General features: G+C 36.9%; 1 protein-coding gene across 2 annotated transcripts; it reads right to left on the reverse strand.

Annotated features, from left to right (window-relative positions):
• Positions 1–572: 572 nt before the first annotated feature.
• On the reverse strand, positions 573–18,420 carry LOC307155814 (uncharacterized protein). 2 transcript variants are annotated; one of them, XM_079866775.1, is made up of 3 exons: positions 17,793–18,420; positions 5,804–5,856; positions 573–2,573 (listed from the first exon to the last, which is right to left on the reverse strand). In XM_079866775.1, exons 2-3 carry the CDS (start codon positions 5,833–5,835, stop codon positions 1,841–1,843), a joined length of 765 nt encoding a protein of 254 aa, XP_079722901.1. In that variant the 5' UTR covers positions 5,836–5,856; positions 17,793–18,420; the 3' UTR covers positions 573–1,840. The 2 variants fall into 2 exon arrangements, with proteins under 2 accessions (XP_079722901.1, XP_079722900.1); XM_079866774.1 differs by having other exon boundaries at positions 17,923–17,969.
• Between the last annotated feature and the right edge of the window lie 5,848 nt (positions 18,421–24,268).

Below are 24,268 nucleotides of genomic sequence, written 5' to 3' on the forward strand. Positions count from 1 at the left end.
AATAATTTATCATCAGGCTTTCTGCAGACCTTTACAAACCTCACAATTCTCAATATGTGATCTCTTTGGATTTCAGCACAATATAGCAGTCATACACGTACTTCAGGACATGTCTTCCACTGCCCAGTGAGGGCTGGAGGGGAGATATGATTAGATTATATAAAAGGCCCAATGGCATCATCAGCCACAAGACAGAAATGTCAACAGATTGCATCGCAAGTCTTATGATCAAGCACATTGTTTTTATTTTTCCCCAGTTTCATGTGACAATTTAGTCCTCTGGTAAAGGCAGAAAGAATGGAATATTAACACAGTGTATTCACTGTGAATGTGCAATAGATTCAAATCATTCAATGCCACGTCATTAGAAAATCACTTCCTGTCGATAACATTTACTCATTAACAGGTTTAAAAGAAATGATTTTGACCAATACATAAAGTTCAGCCAACGCATACTTGGTAAAACATTTGGAAATACTCAATGACCTTCATAAAGTACCGTGCAAATTCAAAAAAAAAATATATATATATTTATTGTATATGGGGGCTACATTAGTTTTTTTTTTAGAAAATCTAATGTACAGGAATGTTTGCATGAGATAAGAGTTCTAGTGATCATAGAAGGGTTCTTTTCATCAGGCCTCTGATAGTTAACCAGGACTAGTTAAGCGCTTAACCCCTGAGTGTAGAGCATCAACTACCATCACTGGCCTGAATCTGCTCTACACGCTACCGTTTTCAAACCCCAATAGTCCACAGTGCACAATGAACATAAATATACAAGGGTGAATCCCACAGAATCTATAAATGAATGGATATGAAAAAATATAAGGAAAAAAGAAATTATATTTTGCATAAAATAAGCTTCTTTTTTTTTACCACTTAGATTGTCACATTATTTTCAAGACTAGTATTTTCTAATCAGATTTTCTTTACTGCACTGTCAAAGTTCTCTAACTATATGACTTATATTGTACATAGTATTTATACGTTATGATAGTATTGTTGTATTTTAATAAAATATTTCATTTAAAACAGAATAAATATGCATTTTTATGCAAAATAAAATTTCCCTATTTTTCATGAGATTCACCCACAATCTCCTTCCATTTCTTGCTGTACATTTATGTGTACAAATAAAGCACATGTCGTCCTACAGCTCTATGAGGGTATATTATATATTCACAGTGTAACAAGCAAGAAATAGCATATTGATCTGTTGAGACTAAGTTGACTGAGCTTGATTTCACTGTATAAGCAGTTTGATGATAAGTATATAACATCTCTAAAAGTACAATAAGCACAGAAGTAACCCCACCCCAGGACACTGGCTTATTTGTTTTTCACCACTTCTTTGTATAGAAAATGTATGAAAATAATTATGAAGTGCTTTGATTTAGCCCGACCTCCACACGGAAGCTACAGAAGGAGAGGGCTTTCATCTCGTTGAAATAATATTTGACGATAAGAAACAGCTTATTTGATTATTATGCTGTATACGCAAACAGCACGGAGAAAAAAATAATAAAAATCACCCAAAAATCTGTTCCGTTTGGTCTGAGAATGGAGTTTGTCTATGCCTCCGAATCAGATTGCACAGATGACCGTCATTTGCTCAGTACATCTCATAAATAGTCCATTTTTGTTGTGTAAACAAGCAGCAGTTCCTGTTATCAAGTCTTCATTTGATTTTTTCCATTCAAAATAAAAGTACCTACAAACAGACTGTAGGAAAGCTCCATTTTATGAGCGCTATAATTTGGCTGTATTCAAAGGTGGAGAGCGAGCGAGAGAGCCAGTATGGAAATTCATTCCCATTCAGTAGTGCGTCACCTGACCATCACTCAGAATCTTCTCCCGCAGTCGCTGCGTCCAGGGCGGCCAAAGCCTCGGCCACCATTGATTCAGTGACGCTCACACAATCCATCTCTTTCTCTCTCTCTTGCTCTCCTATCACAATCGAGGGCTCTTTCTCTTCTCTGTCCTCTACCATGAGCTTTGTGTCTGCTGAGGAGAGGCTTGTACTGCTGGTGTGCATGTCCACAGACAGCACGCTTTCCTCATCGGCTGTGTCCGGAGTACCGGCCAGCCTGCTCTTCCTGTCCTCGTCTTCTTCCTCTTGTCCATAGGGATAACCATCCGATCCCTCTGTCCCGTCTGTTATCCCCCCGCTGCCCAGGCCAGAGTCTCGGAATCTCTCCTCTCGCTTACCCGGTTCCGTTCCCAACATCAGCTCGTTCTGCAAGGGATGGTTGGCGTGTGAGTTTGGAGCAGCTTTTATGGGCGTCCCCTCGCCCTCGGGCTGAAGGATGTAGAGGCTCGGATCAGCCTCCGCTGGGCTCGATCGGATCTGCTCGCCTGGAATATTAGCATGGAGCCGGTTGATGTGGTTGTTGTCTATGTCGAGTTTGGTTGGGCTGGGCTGGGTGCTGTATCCCAGGTTGTGGAAGCCCTGCTTCTTGTGGATGTGGTCCGCCTCCTCGGGGAATGTGTGAGACTGATACAGGGAGCTGCCGGTGGGGTCCCGCTTCCGACCAGGAACATCTACTGGGACTGAGGGATCATAGATGTAACTGAAACAGAGAGAGGGTTGAGAAAAGGGTTTAATGAAATTACTTTTGGTGGTCTTTTAAGTGGAAATAAACATTAGACCCCACTTTGGATTCAATAATAGAGGTGTTACGATAACCCTCATGTCACAATACTGAACTCATGATACGATATTATTGCGATACTCCAAGACATATGGTAAAAGGTTAACAAAAAAATGTACTGTTGATTAAAATGCTAAATTTGGTGTTACATTGGGTGTGGAAACGAATAGGCTTGGACTTGGTGCTGGTAAACCAATGCACAGAACAATGGTGACACCAGAATAAAGATATGATTCTGAAGCTGAAAATAAAGAATTATTTTAGATGAATATGCTTGCACTGTCAAGTTACAGGACTGACTAGATATATCTAAAATAATGTAGGCCACTTTTTACACAAATTTTCCCCCATTGCATTATTATACATTATATATAGTAGTTTAATGTAGTACTGACACTAAATCTCTGTAAACTTGATTTTTTTTTTCACAATAATTTTTATTTTGGGTGAGCTATACACAATACATATTGTCACTATCCACGATATATATTGTTGCATTTTTGTATTGCGATATATTGTGACACGATATATTGTTACACCCCTATTCAATAACCAGTCATATAAGATAGTCAAATAATACTGTTTCAAAACTAGTGGTTGACCGATGGTTGGCCTTAAAGCAAAGAGCTTTTTTTTCAGTTGGAATGTTGCGTTCTCTCTCCCTCCAAGATCATTCCGATACTGAATATATTAGCGACCAGAATGAAAAATATATTTTGTGAAATACAACAGGATTTGTTGTGAAATTTCAAAAGACACCGAATACACAACTTCTTTTAAAATGCTGTAATAAAATCTGTAACTTGATAACCTGAAATAATTTGCATAGCACAGGCAAACGGCCTTACTGACGAAAGCAGTGTCACTGTAGCAAAACGACATTTATAAAAACAGGTTTACTATGAGTGATAACATTGTATTGTGTCCTATTTCCTCTTTTAGGAATTTGTTTTTCCACCTTATGACATAACAATATTTCCATTTCTATCTTTACACCAAATTACACTGTAAACAGGGAGAGAAACAAGAATTGTGAAAACAACAAGAGAATGAGAGACATGTATCAAAAACTATTGTATGTGCGTGTGTGTGTGGCAAAGTGTGCCTGGTGTATTTTTGTCAGACACTTCCTGCTGAGATCCTTCTGTTTTTCACACCCTTTGCCAGCCGAAAATCCACATGGAAAAATAGAGGCAGGTTATTCAGCCACAGTCAAACTCAAAAGATTTTCATGTATTTATCTGTCTCCACAGTCATATTCAATACATTTAGTGTATTTGATGCAATGTATTACATGAGACCATTTTCACTACACAGATTCATTATATATTCTCCACGTTTGAGCACCCATCTCTGCTTAAATCCATTTGAGATTAACAGTTTCAGGGTGGATAAAATGGAATTTTCCACTCTACCTGACAGGATAAGATATTTAACTTAAGTAAACATTACCCCCATAAAAACACACACTGCCTACTATTAATGAAAGCCGTTTTGCCTGGTAAAAGTTGCAACAGAGTAGAATGCTAATGTTTATCAGCAGCAGCATTTGACATAATGCAAGAAAAGCCTGGGAAGTTTTCACATTCTATCCACCCTAAACAGTTCCCAGACTGCATACTTTTCCCAGTGGATTTTCAAAAATGTGCATCTTTTCACCTAACATTGCACACAACCCCTTGTAAAAGGGTCATTTTGTGATGTTTAAATATTTTACTTTAAGATGAAGATGAACAATGAACAATGTATGAAGAAATAATACATTTGTTGTATTTTGTAAAGTATTTTGAATGTTATTTTGTAGTAGGACAGAAGAGTGCAAACAGGAAAGTAGGCACAAGAGAGCTGGCTCGTACCTGGCTCCTCATAAGCCAACTGCACTTAAATTAGGGTGACCATACGTCCTCTTTTTCCAGGACATGTCCGGCCGGGATTTCGAGATCGCCCAAAATATCCGGGATTCGGCTTTTGCTTTCTCGTCGCCATTCATTTTGTTTACATGCACACCTTTTGATTCAATAGGACTGAATTCATTCCGATTGGTGAATCTGAATGTAGTGTTTACATGAACACTAAACAAGTGATCGGTTGATGTGCGTTTTAGCATTGCTAAGAAAATTCCTGTGTTTTTGTCTCGGGATCCGTGTGAAGCAGAATGCATGACCTGCAAAGCTGGCACGTACGTGTCAGTGTCAAATAATGTAAACATAATGAATGGTGACTGTAGAAAGCAAAAGCCGAATGCCGGGCATTTTGGGCGATCTCGAAATCCTGGCCAGACATGTCCTGGTTAAACAGGACGTATGGTCACCCTAACTTAAATGTCTTAAAAATGTGTACAACCCACGATGCCACAGTTCTGGCAGTAATAATACATTTTGAAGAAATTTAGCAAGTGTCTAACACTTATATGCAGATGCAAACAATACGTCAGGGGTTTCCAATTCTGCTCCTGGAAGGGCCGCTTTCCTGCAGATATTAACTCCACCTGCTCCAAAATAAACTGCCTGGATATTTCTTGGTTGCATGGTTCAGGTGTGTTTAATTAGGGTTTTCATTAAGGTGGCCTCACAGGAGCAGGATTAGATCCCTTAAGTATGTATGTTAAAAGTTTTATGTAGTAGAACATCCTGATACTATCTTGCTAAACTCTTAGAATTGTATACTTTCACATCATATTAAATCAAGTTCAAACGTGTGGGTGTTGTTTCGCAGATTTGACACTAAGCCAATCAGACTACAGTACACACTAATGTTAAATGCCATAAGAAAGCTTGTATTTGTAGTATTTGCATGCAGCAATTCTCGCAGCTCAAGCTAAGCCCAGAAATGTGACATTAAGCAATTAAAGGGCAGTTTGAGAGTGTGAATCTGTGTGTATTTACTGTGAATTAAACTTTTTGCATCAAAACAACCCACATATATTTTGAAGTGTAAGATATAAACCAAAGGAATATGTCCACTGACAGAGAACAGAGCATTGCTGAATCAAAGTTTAAAAAAATAATCAATTCTCAGGTCAGGTTTTGAGAGACTACAATCTGACATTGCTGTTAAACAACAGCAGCTATGTGAGACATATCAGGATCTTCAAGACAGAATACTTGAGAATAAAAAAAAATCTTTACTATTTATACTTTCCGTCTTACCCTTTTATCATCCTACAGCAACTGCAACCCATCTGGACAGTTGTGTAGAGAACCTGTGGAGACACAAAAGGGGTCACACTACATTAACTTTACTTACCTTACCATATATGCTTTTTTTGTAAAATACTGTCAAATGTAGTGTTTCTGCAAGTAAAAAAACTATGAATTGCAGTCAATTTTACAATAGTAAAACAAGTGATTCCCAGAAGTGATTAATGGTATATTTTATAATTAAATATAATTTTCATTTTTTCCTCAATAATTAGGGTGTTTTGTGTTGTATGTTGTTATTCATGTTTATTGCATTAGTTTAGTGTCTTGTGTGTATGACCCAGTGCGCAGTCTACATATTGGCCATGTTTTATGGACAGGCCACTTATGATGATCTCTCATTCATCATGTGTCTTTCTATGTGGTTACCAGTACGTATTAAGGCACAAAGCAGAGTTTGGTAGTTTAAGTATTGGTATATTAACAATATATCACAATGAAATATAAATTGTTAAATATACAGACACCAATATACCATCCCATAATATCTAAAACATTGTAGTAAAAAAAAAAAAAAAAAAAAAAAACCTGTGGTAACAGTGTACTTGTAGACTAATGTGTTGATTGCCATACGCATGTTACATTTGTTAAAAAGGTATTTGAAGAATGAAGTGTTGTGCCAGAGCTAGGCTACTGAATCAGTGCTTAGGAGAGTGAACATGATTTCAACAAAGGGCTATTCAGTAAGTGTGCTAATTCTTCACCTCAGCTGTTGGAACATGTGGACGTGATCACGGTTATAGCAGTGTAAAGAGACCTGCTGACACGGGAAAGAAATCGGAACTACTCAAGGATAAACTTAAAGTCGCCAAACTCTGTTAGCGAACAACTGTGAACCACGGCAGACCATCTTCACAAGCGGACTCGGGTACATTTTACTTGTGCACACTAACCAACTGAACCAAAACATGGGTCTGCACCAAATGTGCCATTCCTTTTTTAGGATTTCTAATGTGCATACTATCTATCCTAAATAGTATGTTAGATTAGAACAAGTGTGTCCCAAAGCATAGTATGTTGAAAAGAGTATGCGAAAAGTCCCTGGATCATCTACTATTTGCGGTAAATTTTCAAAATGTGGATCCGTGCACACTCTAATGGCTAATATTGCCCACAACCCACTGCGCTTTGGAGGAGGATTTGGTTCAGAACTACAAACACCAAAAAAATGTGTTAAAAACTACAAACATGGCGGTTGTGCACGACCAACAGTTTCGATAAAGGGGTTTGAGTGAATGATAATAAACATTTAACCTAATAAAAATATGCATCTAATGTTATCTGTTTTATATTTCATCTGCAACAACAATGTGAACTTTTATAAAGAACCGTTTGGCCATTAACTTTTAAATGCATCAAGTGTTTGCCACTTTTCTCTCCAATATGGTCGGAAATTAAATGAAATACAATGTGGAGGATGTTAACTGTGAGAAGATGATTGACAGGCCAGTTTATTGTAACAGGATATGCATGTAACTATGTGACAGAGTGTCCGTTAAAGATGCAATTTTATGACGTGACTTGTTTATGACTGCATGTACCAAAGCTTATCTACTCTTCTGCTACACACTCAAAAGTATGTACTTTTTCTTCACAAAAAGAGTACATACTTTTAGGGCGTAGTATAAATAGGCAAAGTGGGAAGCAGCACTAATGACAGGGATAAACCACTCTGATTGGCTGATGTGTTCAGATTATATTGTGCCATTTCCACAGAGACAGGTGTGATCTCTCAGAACAGCTCTTTCAGTGATATCTGCAGGCCGTGTTGGGACATTTCATTTTGTTCAATAGTGACATGACATATGGAGTCAACTTGGCATGATATTGCCAGGTATGTGCCTTCAGGACACAAGGACGGACAGTCACATGTGTTTGTGACATTCTAGATTACTCCTAACAGTGGCCAGTAAAATAAAATGTTATTAATATATCCTCATTTTGTGAAAAGCAACACAGATGCTTTGACCTTTCCACGGCCTGTCGGGCCATTTCAGGCTTTGGCCTTTCTTGTGCTCTTTATGAGCAAGTTGCCTTGTAAATAATTGATGGTTCTGTCTGGGGAAAAAATCCATCTAATAGAACAAAGACGGACCCAGTAGGGCTGCACGATATTGGAAAAAACAGACATATACCTGACAATATTTTGTTTTTCTGTGGTAGATGTTGTGATATGAAAACAAAGAATTTCACCAGATGACTTGAATAGCTCTATTTGGAAATAATTAATCATTCTAGAATGATTGTGGTGATTTTGTAGGGGAGTGCATCTGCATAGAAAATAATAAACAAAATATAATCATAGGTAAATACAATAGAACAAAGATACAAATAATAATAATAAAAAAAAAAAAAATAGTTTGTATGTGTTTCAGGTAAGTCTAACAGTATTCAGGTACAGAAATTCAATAATCAAATGTAAAATAACACTTGCATAATCTTAAACATAGTTAAATAGTTAAACATAATCTTTTTTAAACCTACAGATATGTTTTCTGTGTGTTTTGTTGTTTAATTAAGATGAATGAAAATGACAGAACATGATAAACTTTCTCTATATGATGGTTAAAGTTTCGAAAATTGTGTGGTCCCTGATCCGTACGGATCAACTACAATGCCCATACTTGACATCACACATCCTTTGATGTGACTATCGCATATGCGCACGTCGCAAGAGCGATGCTAAAACGATATATCGTGCAGCCCTAACTCCCAGACTCCCTCCCTTTCTCCAGAGAGAGACATGGAAAAGTCACCTCACGTGTTCTATATGTTAGAGACAAACATTTAAAGCCAATGCAGAACAGACCAATATAATCACATTGTGAAGACCGTTTACATCAGTGTTTTTTTAATATTATTTAGTTTTAGTATTAATGTGTTTTTGTCATTTTTATTAGTTATTGTTTTTTTTAATTAATTTAATTTATTTCACTTAGTTTTAATAATTTTAGTAGCCTAACTTATAACTTCAACTTATTTCATTTCACTTTTGGATTTCTTTTATTCTTTTTGTAGCCAGTACTTATATTTTATTTCACTTAACATTTTAAGTGAAACTTTAAATTAACTGTAACGTTTTCATTTTAGTTGCACAGATTTACATTACATTTTCATTTAATTATGCCCCAATCGAGTGTAAAAACATTAATTTGAACACAACTGAATTAAATGTAATGTTGATAGTTAAGAATTAAGGAAGCAAAAATTACTTAAATTAATTCACTTGTTGCATCACATGTGATTGAAACTAAGACAAATAAGGTTCAATTTAACAGGTATATCAAGTTAAGCAATATTTGTTGTGCATGTTTACTGACGAGCCAGTCGCCGTGACAGAAAGGCAAATGGTTTAACAAGTGGAAAAATTCAAAACACACTGCAATTAGACAAGAAGAGTCTTTACTGCGAGTCACTTTATGAGGTCTGTATGTGAAACATTTTAAAATATGATTAAGAACTGAACCCTTCTACCACTAACTAACAAGTTGGTTAGATGTATATATGACATGCATACAATGTTAAGTATACTGTAATTCTATACTTACTGTATTATTAAGCTGCTTTATTCAAAATTTGGAAGACATTTATAGACAAATTATCCTGAAACATAACTTGATTGCCATGGACACAAGAAACTGGCTAGAGCTTTGCTAGGTGATTAGCAGGCAGATGTGGCACAGCTGTTTGACAGCAGGAGTACGACACCGGCACCTGGGAACCTCTTTGTCAGCTGCTAGGGATTATTGCATTTTACAGCAGTCAGCATAGAACACCGTCTACCTTTCCATCACTACACTGACAAAAGTTTCATGTATGGTTAACACACTTATTATTAGAATGAAAGAAATTAAAGTTGCAATGAAACTTGGATTATCGGGGAAAAAAAACGTAGGACGGGGACTTGCTTCTATCCATCGGTTGTTGACTAAATGGCAGCAGATCTGAATGTGAGCTTGCAGTTGTGGAGGGGCATATATCACCAGCAAGAAATCGGTCATTTTCATTGGAAGACTGAGATTTTGGGTAAACTAATGAGGCAAAAAATGATAGTATTTATAAATATTTTTGGTTTTAAATTTTGTTGAAGTTTTAGTAATTTTTTTTTTATTTAGTTTTAGTCTAATTTTAGTTCAGTTTTAGTTCAACTTAAAAGGGTTAGTTCACCCAAAAATGAAATGTATGTCATTAATTACTCACCCTCATGCCGTTTCAAACTCGTAAGACCTTCGTAATACAAATAAAAATATTTCTGATGAAATCCGAGAGCTTTCTGATCCCCCTATAGACAGCAACGTCAAAACCACGTTCAAGGCCCAGAAAGGTAGTAAAGACATTAAAATAGTACTATAATAGTATAATACTACAGTGGTTCAATCATCCCGACAGCAATGAGGGCAAGGAACCAGCAATGCAGGTTTGACAGGTGGCACCCCGCCAAATCTCGCAAGAATCACGACTTGCTTTACAGCACGACGTCACATACATAAACTACATATGAAGCAGCCTCTATGGAAGACACTAGCACGCATTTCAGACGTGAATCATGGCAGTCGACGAAGAAAGCGCGGTCGGAAGAGTGCAGAGACGGCTCTGCGTGAGTGGTATATACGACAGTAACGTTAAACACAAGTACTCCACAACAACTCTAGGGGTCGCTGTTTGACAAAAACGGTAACTGCATAGTGTGCCTTTAACAATTTCTTCTCTTCCTTTTCAGTCTCCGACGCTGTTCAAGTGAGCACCACGACGCATGCGCCACGAGCCAGCCAATACTGAGCCGACGTTCGGACGTAAAACCAAGAAGCGCTAGCCTGGCAAGCCAGACCTACATCAAGATGTTGGGTCTGGCAACTCACCATAGACACGGCTCAATCCGAGGGGCGGGATAAACGGCTGTCTTTCAAATACCCTCTGCACGAAATAGGACAGCGCTTCAACCAACCAGAGCGTTTTCCCAACAGCGGAGCTAGTTGATAGATTCAACTTTTGAATCTGGCCGGCAAAACTACGAACACATCTTCCTTTTTTTAAGAATGACTTAAGTGCCGTTCTATGCACTTTTCTCAAAGAAAAACCTAACTCCAAGTCCTCCAGAGTCGCGGACAAAGCCGATTCGAAAGACTGTTCTCCAGCAGCAGCCGCCATTCTTTGTTTTCAAGTGGCAGGTAACCGTCGCAACTCTGTCGTCATTATGTTAAGCCCGCCCCGCCTACTCTATACACGACGTGATTGGCCTGACCCAATTTAGGTTTTTGCAGCTCGAAAGTCAATGGAGAGTTGCTAGACTGCCCTGGCTGCAAAATACATTTTGCTGCTGCTAGGGTGCGTCTAGATTTCTAGGCTAAAGAAGCGCTGCACTGTGTTTACAACGTGAACAGCATCAGAGACTGACAGGGAAGAGAAGAAATAGTTGAATAAAGTCATTATTTTTGTTTTTTCACACACAAAAAGTATTCTCGTCGCTTCATAACATTAAGTTTGAGCCACTGTAGTCACATGGACTATTTAACCATGTCTTTATTAAGTGGTGATTACGTTGCTGTCTATGGAGCGACAGAAAGCTCTTGGATTTCATCAAAAATATCTTCATTTGTATTTCGAAGATGAACGAAGGTCAGACAGACATTTCATTTTTGGGTGAACTAACCCTTTAAACATTTTATTTCAGTTAGTTGCCAAGACAAAATGTTTAAGTATCATTTTTATTTCAAGGAAAATGTTTTTAATAGTTTTAGTTAACAACACTGGTTCAAAAAAATCATTAAAAGGGTAATTCACCACTGGCAAGATGGGCTTTTAATAACACCTGGCTATAGAAACATGAGAATAAATTAAGTTTGTGCTAGAAGATGTTTCATTAACAAAGTTCGTGAGGAACACGTTAAAATGATCTGTCCAATCACCACGAGAGGAGGCTTACATGTATATATAGCTATATACATAGCAGACTAGCCTTTGTTCCTCAACAGTGTTCTGCATCCCTCCGCCACCATGACTCCTCACTATTGGCTGGTTCCTATCCCAGCCAGGGATACAGGGGGAGTGCTCTGGGTTCGGGCCAAATCCCGAGCTCGGAGCCCTCCCCTCAGACAGCATGCCAAATACGCGTACTCCTTTACTGATTATCTGAATATTTGTAAGTGTGAACTTGTGAAATGAGTAGAGAAAACAGAGTTAAAGGGGTGTGGCGTTGCCTTTTACCAAAAATTTCAACACCCATAATGCACTTCTGATTTTGTGCCAAATGCAGAAGTTTGATCAGAAGTTTTTAAAAAGCTGACTAAATTAGCAGACAAATAAACAGGGATAACTGGTTGGAGGTAAAGGAGAAAGAGTACACATTGTTAATTTACATATACTAGAACTGACATTGAAACAACACAAAGATGGTTGCAAATCAGCAAATTTCATCTCTAACCATGCTCTTTAAGAAAAAATTACAGGATTTCAACTCTCATCACAGATGGCCAGAAGATTAACAGATTCAAGAGAATTTGATATGAAGTTATGATGAATGGCATATCCAGGACTCTATATCCAGAATTGAAATGTTCCATTGAGAAAGGTGATTCCTGGAGAGATTACTGGAGATTGCGGGCTGAAACTGAGGCAGATTGAAAACTGAGCTATATGCCACTGGCAGACATTTCTCCATTGGAATAAATTGGAGAAGGGAATTTCTCATCACTGTAGAATGTGTGCCCTCCAGTTCAGCTTTCTGGCCTGTGCCTTGAAAGTGACAAATGCTTAATCTCCTGCAACAAAATGAGGGGGGTTTCCATTCCTTAGCCCTTAACCTATAAGACACACACACACACACACACACACACACATACACACAGGTAGGCATCCACACACACAGCGGGTAGCATTAAATCACAGACTTTACGCATTTAGGCTCAAAGGCAGACACACAGTATGACTGATCGACGCACACACACAAACACTTTTTAGAAGATGCTCTGCTCTGAGCATTACTCAAACGTTCAAATCCCTTCAACTGGTTCAACTGCGGTGTGTGCCAACACAAACCTACACACATGCACTGGCCTTCCACAGCCAAGATAAACAAACACACAAGCCACTAATGGTTCATTTCCTTTCAATTTGTTGAGAACAATGTGAAGCAAACTGCCAGATAAACCAGTATCAAGAGATAATCAGAGCTATTAATGACCAGCTGATTTCACTTATACAGCTCTGACACACTGAAATCCTCTCACAGACACCTGCAAGACGCTGCCGCCGTCCTGTTTTCTTTTTTATTATTGCTTCATAGAAAGCAGCTTATAATAGGGTGTTTTCACATTCTCACTAGTTTGTTTAATTTGTCTACTAACAATTTTCAATATTGTACATGCATGTCTTACTAACAATTCTGTCATTTCTGTCAATTCTTTGTAAAAGTCATTAACATTTCCACCACACAAGTTGTAGTTTGCATTTAACTTTTCCTGGCAGCGCCAGTCAGCGCCAGCATTTTATCATTTCATCAATTTCATGGCCCCCAGAATATTTTATTAATTGTTTTATTAATATCTGAACATGCAATATATATATAAAAAAAGAACAGAGCCTCTGCTTAAAACAAAAACAAACTAGCTTCGTGCATTCTTTTTTATCAACACTTGAATGTGGGTAAGTTTGATAAAAAAGCACAATTTTGGAGCAAAAAGCTGAGAAAATCACGTTCAGATCCAGATCAGATTCCGAACAATGATCAAAACATAGATCGAATAGATCGCGTCCACCAGCACCCAGTCAGTAATGTTAGGCAGTTTTGATTTATATGCTGTTGAATGTTGATGATCAGGTTATTTTACATGTGCATCTGCTTACATACGCTATCGCTCGTTTCTGCTGCTTCTTTGTCTGTGTTTTGATCCGGAGATTCAGTGCTCTTTCAGTATAGGCGCCATGTGTAATAGTTCAGCCTAACATATAACTGTGAAAACGTGGATTGCCGGAAAATTCCGTCAATGGCGGGGGAAGGAGTTAATGGCATTCTGTGGACATTTCGAAAATTTTTGGAATAAAATTACCAACTCTTTTTTCTTGCTATGGCTAATTTCATAGCTAGCATTTTTATGAATACAACATAAAAATTGAATTATATATATTTATTATTTGATAAAATTACAGCTTGGAAATAATTCACAATAATAATAATAAAAAAAAGTTTACAAGTGATACTTACTAGTGATCTTGTTTTTAAACACATCATGTCTCATATTTCACTGACACTGACTTCTTGGTAACAAAGTACATTAACTATTTACAAAAACTGTATTAAGGGCAGTTGTTGGTCCTGATGGAAATGACATGGGGACATTAGGGGGGAAAAAAATGATGTAAATCATTTTTATACAATAAGTTTTTAAATGGTTTATGACTATTTCACTATTTGTTTATCATTATAATTTTGAATAATATGTGTATTGTTTAAGAATGAATGAATGTCTGGCACAAGGATAAAATAATAAAATCTATATATAATAAAGCATTTGAAAAGTATGAATAAAGCATTGCAAGAAGTTTCCAAAACCTTTTAGGGTGCTTTCACACTTAGTTTGATTGCCTGTTCCGAACCAGAGATCGGTTGCCCCAGCTGGATTGTGTTAACATTATATAATTTGGGTCTGAACCGCGTTTGTGCATTTGCATCAAAGCAGCAGCTGTTTATCCCTGTTGCTTGGTAAAAATGACGCAGAAGAAGGCTGCAAAATGCATAGCGTTGCTCACCTCACTTTTATATTTTTGGATTTTGAACCATCTACTGTGAATGTACTGCAAATGTTCTAAAGAGCGCGGGAGTCTGCTGAAAGTGAGCAGAAATTCTATATACATTATCTATACTTGCACTGCAACTGTGTCTATAGCTCAAGAAACACCCAGCTTCTTTACAGTACATCCAAGCTATTTTTTGTGTGCAATGCATCTATTTAATGTACGAGTGAACAGGAAGCTGATCTCTGTTGTGGCAGCATCTCAGTTTAGTCTATTAAGCTAAAATGCTGGTTTATGTTATCAGTCAAAACATTACACAACCCTGTCCACCCGAACACAGGAAAGAAGCAAATTTACATTTCCACAAATCGAAGGCGCACACAGTTCTGGGTCATTTACAAGGACTTACATTTAGATATACGCCTCTGGGATAATGGCTTACTCTTAAACAATATTTTTTACCTTAACGACCAATCTTTCACAAAGTTCATTGACTAATACACAAATAGAGAGAGAAATAGAGAGAGAGAGGGATAGTAAGGATATTAGGTTATCCACCAATACGTGTACGTGTGTGTACGTGTGTGTGTAACTGAGTATTGGATGATGTGTCTGTCTTGTACAGGTGGAGGGTTAATACATAGAGGGATCAGATTCACGAAGGTGTGGTTTAGACAAGTGGGAAAACTGGTTTAGCATTTCTCTTTCCCTCAGCATGTGTTATGCTCCCGTTAATTTCTACAGTATTTACGCCATATGGACTCAGACAGATGGCATGAAATTGACAAGGGTCATTAACAATGGAAGAAACCTGAAGAATCCATCACAAAGCTGGAAACATTTAAAAGTGTAATTTCTGTAAAAAAAAAAGTGACTATCCAATGAAGAACATCTCACATATTTCTCCATATGTTTGGACCAGCTAAATATCACATCCGTGTAAAATATAACCGCGTTTAAAGCTCCTTTTTAATATGTCTTGAAATACTGCCAAATGTGGGTGTGCTGCCCTGGACACTGTTGCCATGACCTCATTACCAGAAGACCAGCGCTTACACAATCAGCCCTCTTGAGACTGCATCATCACTTAATATACGCTAAATATACAAAACAAGGATCCATCTTACATCCTGAGGCATAAAAACTGTGTCATACTGATAAAAGAGTCTCTTTTTTTTGCATTTAGTTGCTTGCAGGGCTAAAATTCAACATCTAGTCCCCAAATGCCGCTTCCTTGTACACACAAACTCTATTGTTTTATATCTGATTTAAAAAATCTGAATTTCCTAATCATGTACATACATTGAGTAGTGCAATAAAAAGTGAAATTGTGAGGTTGTTACCTTAAGATGTCATTTCTACCTCATCTGACCCTGGGAAATGTTGTTGTTGTTGTTGTAACCAAATGTAGTCAGGTTGATGCATCATAAATATTTGAACTTGAATAAAACCAGTTACCACATGAAGCATCTTCTACAGCGAGAGAACAATACAGCCTTTAAAAAAGTGCACTTTTTCGTAAGTAGTAACGCAAAAATGAGAACAGGCTGAAATTCTGAAAGCTTAAAAACAGTAAATGGTGAATGCCTGGGAATAGACGTATAACCATCATGTTGCTAGCACCATGCTCTACTGTTTGAGCTACAAGAATGCTAATTCTAGAAATAGTTATCATTGATAACTATACTAGCGCTCATGATCAGAGATCCACAGTCATGGGATCACACAAGATGGAAGACACACAGGCCCTGGGTGGTTTGTGCATCACAACATGTTCTTTTTTAGTTTTTTTGCAGACTACTAAAAAAAATCCTTATCATCGTTAAACGTGCTGCCATTCAAACAGAGCCCTGCTTACAAAGTCGGAAATGGCTAAAGGGAAAGAGATTGAGAGATTAAAGCTGAATAGTGAACCATGGAAAAAGGTGCTGCTTTGTGTTACACAACGTCATGCTCAGATGTATGTAGGCTAGTCTGTGTACACACTAGCAGTGTAAATGTCAAGGTAAAATGCCGGAGCTTGATGGAGCACGAGGCCCAGTGGCCCTTTGTTGGTCACCTCAGACCACACCTTCACAGCACAGCAGACCTTGCTCAAAAGTAAACACTGAGTCTGACTGTAAACACAAACTGCATAAACCTGCTCACTCCCCCCTCACGGCTACTGTAAACATTAACACAAGCCTACCGAGCATATATGGAGACGACAACCTGATAAAGGCTAGATTATACAATATAAAAAGTACATCAAAATCACGAAACAAGCTTAGAATTTTAGGTTTAACTTTAAAAGTGTCAAAAGGGTTTAATAAGATGTCATTTAATTCACTACCGTTCAAAAGTTTGGGGTTGGTAAAGTCTTATGATAACCCAAGCTGCATTTATTTGATAAAAAAATCAGTGTAAACAAACTAAACTACTTAATTTTCTATTTTAAAATGTAATTCATTCCTATGATGACAAAGTTGACATTTCAGCCGTCATTAGCCTACTTCAGTCCTCAGTGTTACATTATCCTTCAGAAATCTACACCTTTTACAAACTGCACACCTTCACCTATTAAGGTAAAAGCCTTTTTCTACTGCCATCGGTTCACAGTAATGTCAATGACAATATATGGCGACTCAAAAGGGAAGCAATAGCAATGATTGTCACAGCTGTTATAAGCTCAATGGATAGGGAAATTGTATGTGAATAACAACATACATTTCGGTCTGTTCTTCACACAACGCTCTCATATGGCTCCAGAAGGCTTTAAATAAAAAAAAAAATTAGTCACATGGACATATTTAATCATATTTGCTTTTTGAGGCTTTATATCTTCAGTCATTGTTCATTGTATCTGCAGGGGAAATGTTTCTCAGCACAGACTCTCAAACTTCTCCATTTGTGTTCCACAGAAAGAAAAGTCATATAGGTTTGACATGAGAGTGAGTAGCTAGATAAAATAATTTTATTTTGGAGTGAACTATCTTTTAACAGTGAAAAAACTAAACTACACCTCCATACGACAAGGTAAAACCGTGTTTCTTCTAGCGTAAATACATGCAAAGTGCGAGCACAGGCTTTATCAACATTTAAAATAAGTCTTACCAAACACCAGTTAATCGACTTTTTATGTTGTTTAACTCCCTCATATTCCCAAAAAGGCGATGATACGGGCAAACAATTTATTTATTTTTTGTTCTAATAAAGTAAGTACACTTACTGTTTATCTTTTAAAGATGTGTCTTCATATTGTCCAAACGTTCAATCCGTCTATATTGAGATCCGCGCAACAGGTGAGAGGAAAAACTTGAGCTCTTATATGAAAAAGCGCGTTAAGCGAAAACCTTTACCTGTTACACTGATGATAAAGGTGTGGTAGTTGTTTGCCAGAGGGGCTACAATTTTACGAATAACTCCGGCGTTCATTTATTTTCCCAATTCGTATCTCCTAATATAGGCTACTAAAACAGAAGCGACTTCAAAAAGCGAAGTGTCCCCAAAAAAAAACTTCTTCCATGACCTGAAGACGTCGCGTACACATCGCAGCCGCTTCCTCCTCCTTCCTTATGTTTATTTTCCCCTTGTGTTACTGCTTCCGACTCCGAGATGATGAAGGTCCCCCGTGACTCCGCTCTGCCGTGCCTCTTGCACACGTCCATTTGAATTTCAGATGGCAGTCTGAGTCCGAGGAAAGGCCTGTGCTCGGCAAGTTAATGACAAACCATGTGACGAGGGATCAGGAAAACGCAGCGAACTGGGAAACACCGTTTAAACCACTGGCACGTTACGTTGGGAAATCATTTCAGCAGCACAAATGACCGTCATGCAGTGTAGGCAATGCATGTGTTAGACACCCAGCAAACAATTTGACGTCTAAACCTATTAAATTTTCACTGACAGCCCAAATTTTGCCTTGTTTTAGACGTCTGGGCTGTGTTTGGACGGCTATTAGACGTCTTTTAAACGCTGCATTGCTTGCTGTGCAGGCTAGGCAGGTGCATACAAGTGGATTTGAACTAAATAAAGCAATTAAAGCAGCATTATTTTGAGTATAATAGTTTATTACAATAAAACATATTATATATATTATGAACTTTAGAACTTAGGCCTTAAAACTTAAGTCATATCAGTGTGACGGTTTACATGCTGGAGCAAATGCCCACTGGCTTTATCTCTGTAATCCCTCTGTTATTGGTCAGAGTGTTTGCTCAAAATTAATCAGTAGTCAGGAGAAGAGAGTGTGATGCCATGGGTTAAGCAATAATCTGATCGACTAGTCTGAATGTTTGTGATAAATGATCTTTTTCACCTTTGAATGGCAGGATACTGTAAATGAGTCATAAGTTCATTTTATTAATATCAAGTCAAAACATCCTTGCTGTTTCTTTCTCTACATGTGTTTTGTGTGTGTGTGTGTGTGTGTGTGTATCTACGTGACCATATTTTGGGGACAAATTTGTACATATAGGCTAAGTGAGCTAAATCTGACAAAACCTGAGAGAAGAGAGTACATGTTTGACTAAACTTCTGAGGGCCAAAACCTTGAAAATGTCTTCACAAATATAGTGATACATGGCAAAAACTGACTTGTGAGGATATTTCAAATGGCCCTGACTGTTTGAGTTGCCCATAAATCAGCTAAATCATACTTGTCATCTGAATATAAAACAAAATAGTCAACAGAAAGTCCTCACTATGGTAGAAAAACAAACATGCACAATTGCGCATACATGTATGTGTATTCTTGGTGCTCTTTTTTTAAGTTAATGTTTCTTGGGCTAGTAGTGTCTGTATAAGCTACAAGGTATTTCTTAAAAAGATGTGTTCGTGTCCATTTGCCAATGCTGTTAGAGATCATGTGGGGACCACATATTGTTTTTACATTTGTAGGATTTTTTTTTTTTTTTTTACATTTGAATATAACACTACTGTTTCTATAGTAAATAATACATCAAAACACAAGTTTGAATTTTATTCAAAGTAACATCCATGTGACCATAGCGCATAGTTAGAATGACAACAGGACACATATTTTCACTCTCTTACATGGGTGTGTTTATTCTTTCTGTCTCCACTGTCAATCTTTCCATCTTTACTTAGGAGTTCAAGTTACATGATGCTTGTTTGTTTCATAATGTCATTATCTTTCATATGTAATTCTGCAGTAGATCAACAGCTGCAGGATACAATGAGACCCAAAGAGCTACGTAGTAATTTTACAGTAATACAACATGAAAGTGCTTGGGTGTACACCATAAGTAAATGCTCCACACCTTTTCCAACCTCTCTGTTCAAATGTTCTTATCGTGATAATAGATTTTGTAATGAGTTTTGAATCATATTTCAATTTAGTCAAGTCAATATTTATAATTAAGAAAAATGTGTTTCAATCCTTTGGAAAGAATAAAATGTCAATGTAACCCTAATCTTATGGAAAAGTGATAGAGACATCCTGATTAATAAAAGAGTTCAGATCTTTGTATGGCCATGGTAAATTAAATATTATTGTTGTTTCTGATTTTTCTCCCTAAATTGTGAAATGGTCAAGATTTACATAACCATCGGATCATATTTTAGCAGTCATTCATAAAGAATCCAAGATACCTTCAAAGGCTTTGCTGGATTTTTCTGACAATTTCTGACATATTAATCATATTGCTACAATCTATCAACATCATGCAGTCTATAGCTTTTTTAAATAAGATATTTTAAATAATAAATGCACACTTGTATTAGCCTGGTTAAAACCAGACCATTCTCAGTAGTAACTGAGTTATGGTCTTGCAAAGCTTCTTTAATAACTCATTTCCAAAGAGGCGTCACCAACGGACGTCGCTCAAATGCCTCTGGGCGCAATTGGATAGACCTAAAACTCCTAAAACCAATCAGAGCGATTGGCATCGTGCAAAGACATATGCTGCGTCCCAATTCGCCTAAGTTACACTACGCCATAAAAGTATGTACTCTTTTTGTGAAGAAAATGTATTTACTTCTGAATGTGTAGCAAAAAAGTAGGCAAGCTTTGGGACATACTACTTTGTCATCTTTATTGGACGGATCTGTCGCGTACATCCTGTCATAGTTAAAATCCTCTATTAAATCTAATTTAATTTCCTACCATTTCGGAGAGAAATGTAGTAGCACGTTTATCTGCCAGTGGGTCTTTCATGGAGACTGTCCTCATGTGTTTGCAATTTGAATATAATAATGCATAAGTTGGTGCTTCACCAACGGAGTGGACGTCGCTCAAATGCCTCTGGGCGCAATTGGATAGGCTAGACCTAAAACCAATCAGAGCGATCGTCATCGTGTAAAGCCCGCCTCAACGTTTCTGATTGGTGCCGCGATTTCAACGGCATGGAAATGGGCTTGAATAAGCTCTTTACCAGACTACTTGCAGAGCAAATCTAAATTTTCCGGAAGTTGTCTGGGTTTTCCCAGGCTACACTTGTATGCAAGGATGCATTAAATTGGTCAAAAGTGACTTTTGCATAATTACAGAAAAATGTATTTCAAACAAATACTGTTATCTTTGTATTCATCAAATAATCCTGACAAAAAAGTATCAGTTCCCACAAAAATAAAGCAGTACAACTGTTTTAACATCAATAAGAAATGTTTCTTATAGGATATTAGAATGATTTCTGAAGGATCGTGTGACAATGAAGACTGAAGCAGTGGGTGTTCAAAATTCAGCTTTGCCATCACAGGAATTAATAACATTTCAGAAATATATTAAAATATATTTTTAATCAAATAAATGCAGTCTTGGTGAGAATAAAATATTTATTTAAAAAATCTTGCTTATGGTAGTGTGTATATCAAAAGTATCCTTTATTTACTACTACTTTCAGAGTAAATTTGCACATATATGGTACAAAATGAGGGCCTAATTGCTGTAAGATTGCATCATAGTACAAAAGTAGTCAGACCAGGAAATAAAAGCAGAAACAGGAGGATGATCAGAATAAACATGGTAGGCTATATTTAGTCGTACAAATATTGACTATTTGGTGACAATTGTTCAGTTACAGCACAGTGACTTCCTGGGGAGAGATGACTAAGAGCGTCTATGCTGTGATGAGTTTATGTAAAAAAAAGGGAATGCATTTGTTTTTCCCTCATACACAGTTCCATAGTCATCACGACGGGGGGCAGATGCCGCTGAGGGTTCAGTTTCCATAGAGACCACACACCAGCATTCCTGCCCTGAGCTAGAATTTGTTTATGGTGGTGTTTGTGTGTTGGAGCCTGCACTGCTGCACACGTGTGCGAGAGAATCCAGGTGTTGCAAGCAGTAATTGAACTATTGATATGGTAAAGCACCCGCCCACTGTTTGGAAAATGTTTAACACATTTGTTTGCGCGTTGCACAGGGGAGTAAAACTATTATCAGCCAAATCATTCAACGTCTCAGCTTCTGATTGTGCCATGTAGGGAATCTTTTTAACAAAGCATTCCTCATATATACAATATGCCTCATGAGGAATCAGTGTGATAAAAAGTTCAATATAGAAAGATTAGTATTAGCTGGATTACTATCGGTATAATGCAAGTTTTAAAAAAATTATAAGCTACTTTTACATATCTTTAAGCCACTCAGTCCTCTCAAAGAAACAAATGTTTCATATTTTCTTTCCAAAATAAGACCAATATACCCATATAAAAGTAACGAGATTTTATAGGCAGAAAGAAAACCATTTTATTACATTAAAATTTTCCATACAAACAATGCATACACACTAAGTCATATTGCTTTCAGACACAATTTTTTCTATTTTCTTCCCAGAATACTTAAACAACTTTGTAACAAAATGTAAGTACAACATTTATGAAAATATATATCTCTAAACAGGGATCTTCAATCTTGACAATACAAATAATACAATAAACACATTCAATATCAGTATGTGAACTATGTTTTGCAAACATGTATGTAGTTAAAAGTCATTCAAGTTACATAACATATAATATACTGTTCAACTGCTCTCATATCGACACATTCAAATTTACTCTAAAACTGGCATTCCAATATAATAGAGATGGACTTCGTCAATATCTTAGCAAAGATAATGCATGTTCTTTTTCATAGTTATGCTAGCAAACACAACAAAGCCAGAGAAGTCCATAAAAGTAACGAGTAGGTCACAACACCATTTAACATTCTGAAAACAAATAATATTTTTTAAATAAAAAAATAAATAAAACTTTGGCAAATATTGTATGATATCTATAGATTATAAACACTTAAGCGGGAGAGGCTAATCACACCTGAATACTGCTACAGTTTGTGGGTTGTGAATGGGCCAGTATTGTATATGTGTCAGTATTTCCAGAGGTAAACATACAATTTGACGGAATAGCCCTTGAGTTATGGAGAGAAGAGTTTGAATGGGGCATGGCTGATCGTTTTGTTGAAATTATTTTCTTTTGCGACATGCCAGAGAACTGAAGGCAAAAATAGTATAGTTTAGCATTCGTGACGCCTATTGAAAGTCAACCTCTGTGAACAACCCGTTTAAAATAAAGTGCAACCACCAAACACTGCCTTGGCAAACACCATTTATAAATAGATTCATAAATATCTCTAAGTCACCTATAACATGATAGTACAAAGTATTATTTTTTTCAAGCACACATTCAACCTTTACCTCACAAAGAACATAAGCTAACACTAACAAATACACCTTTGTATAAGATGAAACCAACTGTTAAGGCGTACGTTAGATACCCTTGGTGAGATGCTACACGTGACTCTTCAATAGTGGTTTAGTCCTCAAATCAAAACACGCCATTTGTAGCTTGGTACAGTTGTACTGTCTTTTGATGCAATAAGTTACACTTTCTTTAAAAGTAATAGCATTAAAAATTGTATTATCTTGGATTTAGTCGAGTCAGGTGATGACCTTCTCAGTATCAGTTTGCCGGTTCAAATTAAATATAAATATCTTTTTCCCCTTTAATATTAGACTTTGTCAGTCTTGCTGTGGTCAAATATATATATATATATATATATATATATATATATATATATATATATATATATATATATATATATATATATATGTGTGTGTGTGTGTGTGTGTGTGTGTGTGTGTGTGTGTATATATTTATATATATACATTGTATATACACTAATATATATATATATATATATATACACACACACACATATATATATATATATATATATATATATGATTGATCAGAAAGCTAGAGTGACAGTAATTATTGGCATTGATAAATAATTAAATATGAGGATAGATGTAATACTGTCTGTCATTTAGAGCAATTGCCACACATGGACTTTCATGCCACTCTGGTCAGAGAAAGTCTAGAATGCATTCTGAATTTACTAAGAAGCTCATAATGACTCCAGACCATACATGTACTCTGAATACTGAAATGTACTTTCCAATGATCCTCATTTGGATGCTGTAATTTCAAATTCGTATTCGTTGTATGCTGAATGTTTATCGTAATGATGAATATTTGTATCAAGGTATTTTTGTTTAGAAATTCCCTGCAATTTTCTCTTTATCAATTTCTGTAACAAAGAAAAAGTTAAAATCCAGGCACTCACTTTGATTGCATTTAGCACAACGTAGCATTTTAAAGTAGTTGCACAAACTGCAGCAGCCAAAATACATATGTACACATATGTACATAAGTCTCCATTTTAGTACAGTACCAGAG

This window comes from Squalius cephalus (assembly GCF_949319135.1).
Source record: "Squalius cephalus genome assembly, chromosome: 3".
NCBI classification, from domain to species: domain Eukaryota; kingdom Metazoa; phylum Chordata; class Actinopteri; order Cypriniformes; family Leuciscidae; genus Squalius; species Squalius cephalus.

Excerpts from the sequence above, each read along its gene's own strand:
- LOC307155814 (XM_079866775.1), bottom strand. The coding sequence starts at position 5,835 with ATGGGTTGCAGTTGCTGTAGGATGATAAAAGG. Across the intron at positions 2,574-5,803 it reads TGCTGTAGGATGATAAAAGG|TTACATCTATGATCCCTCAG; the intron begins GTAAGACGGAAA and ends TCTCTGTTTCAG.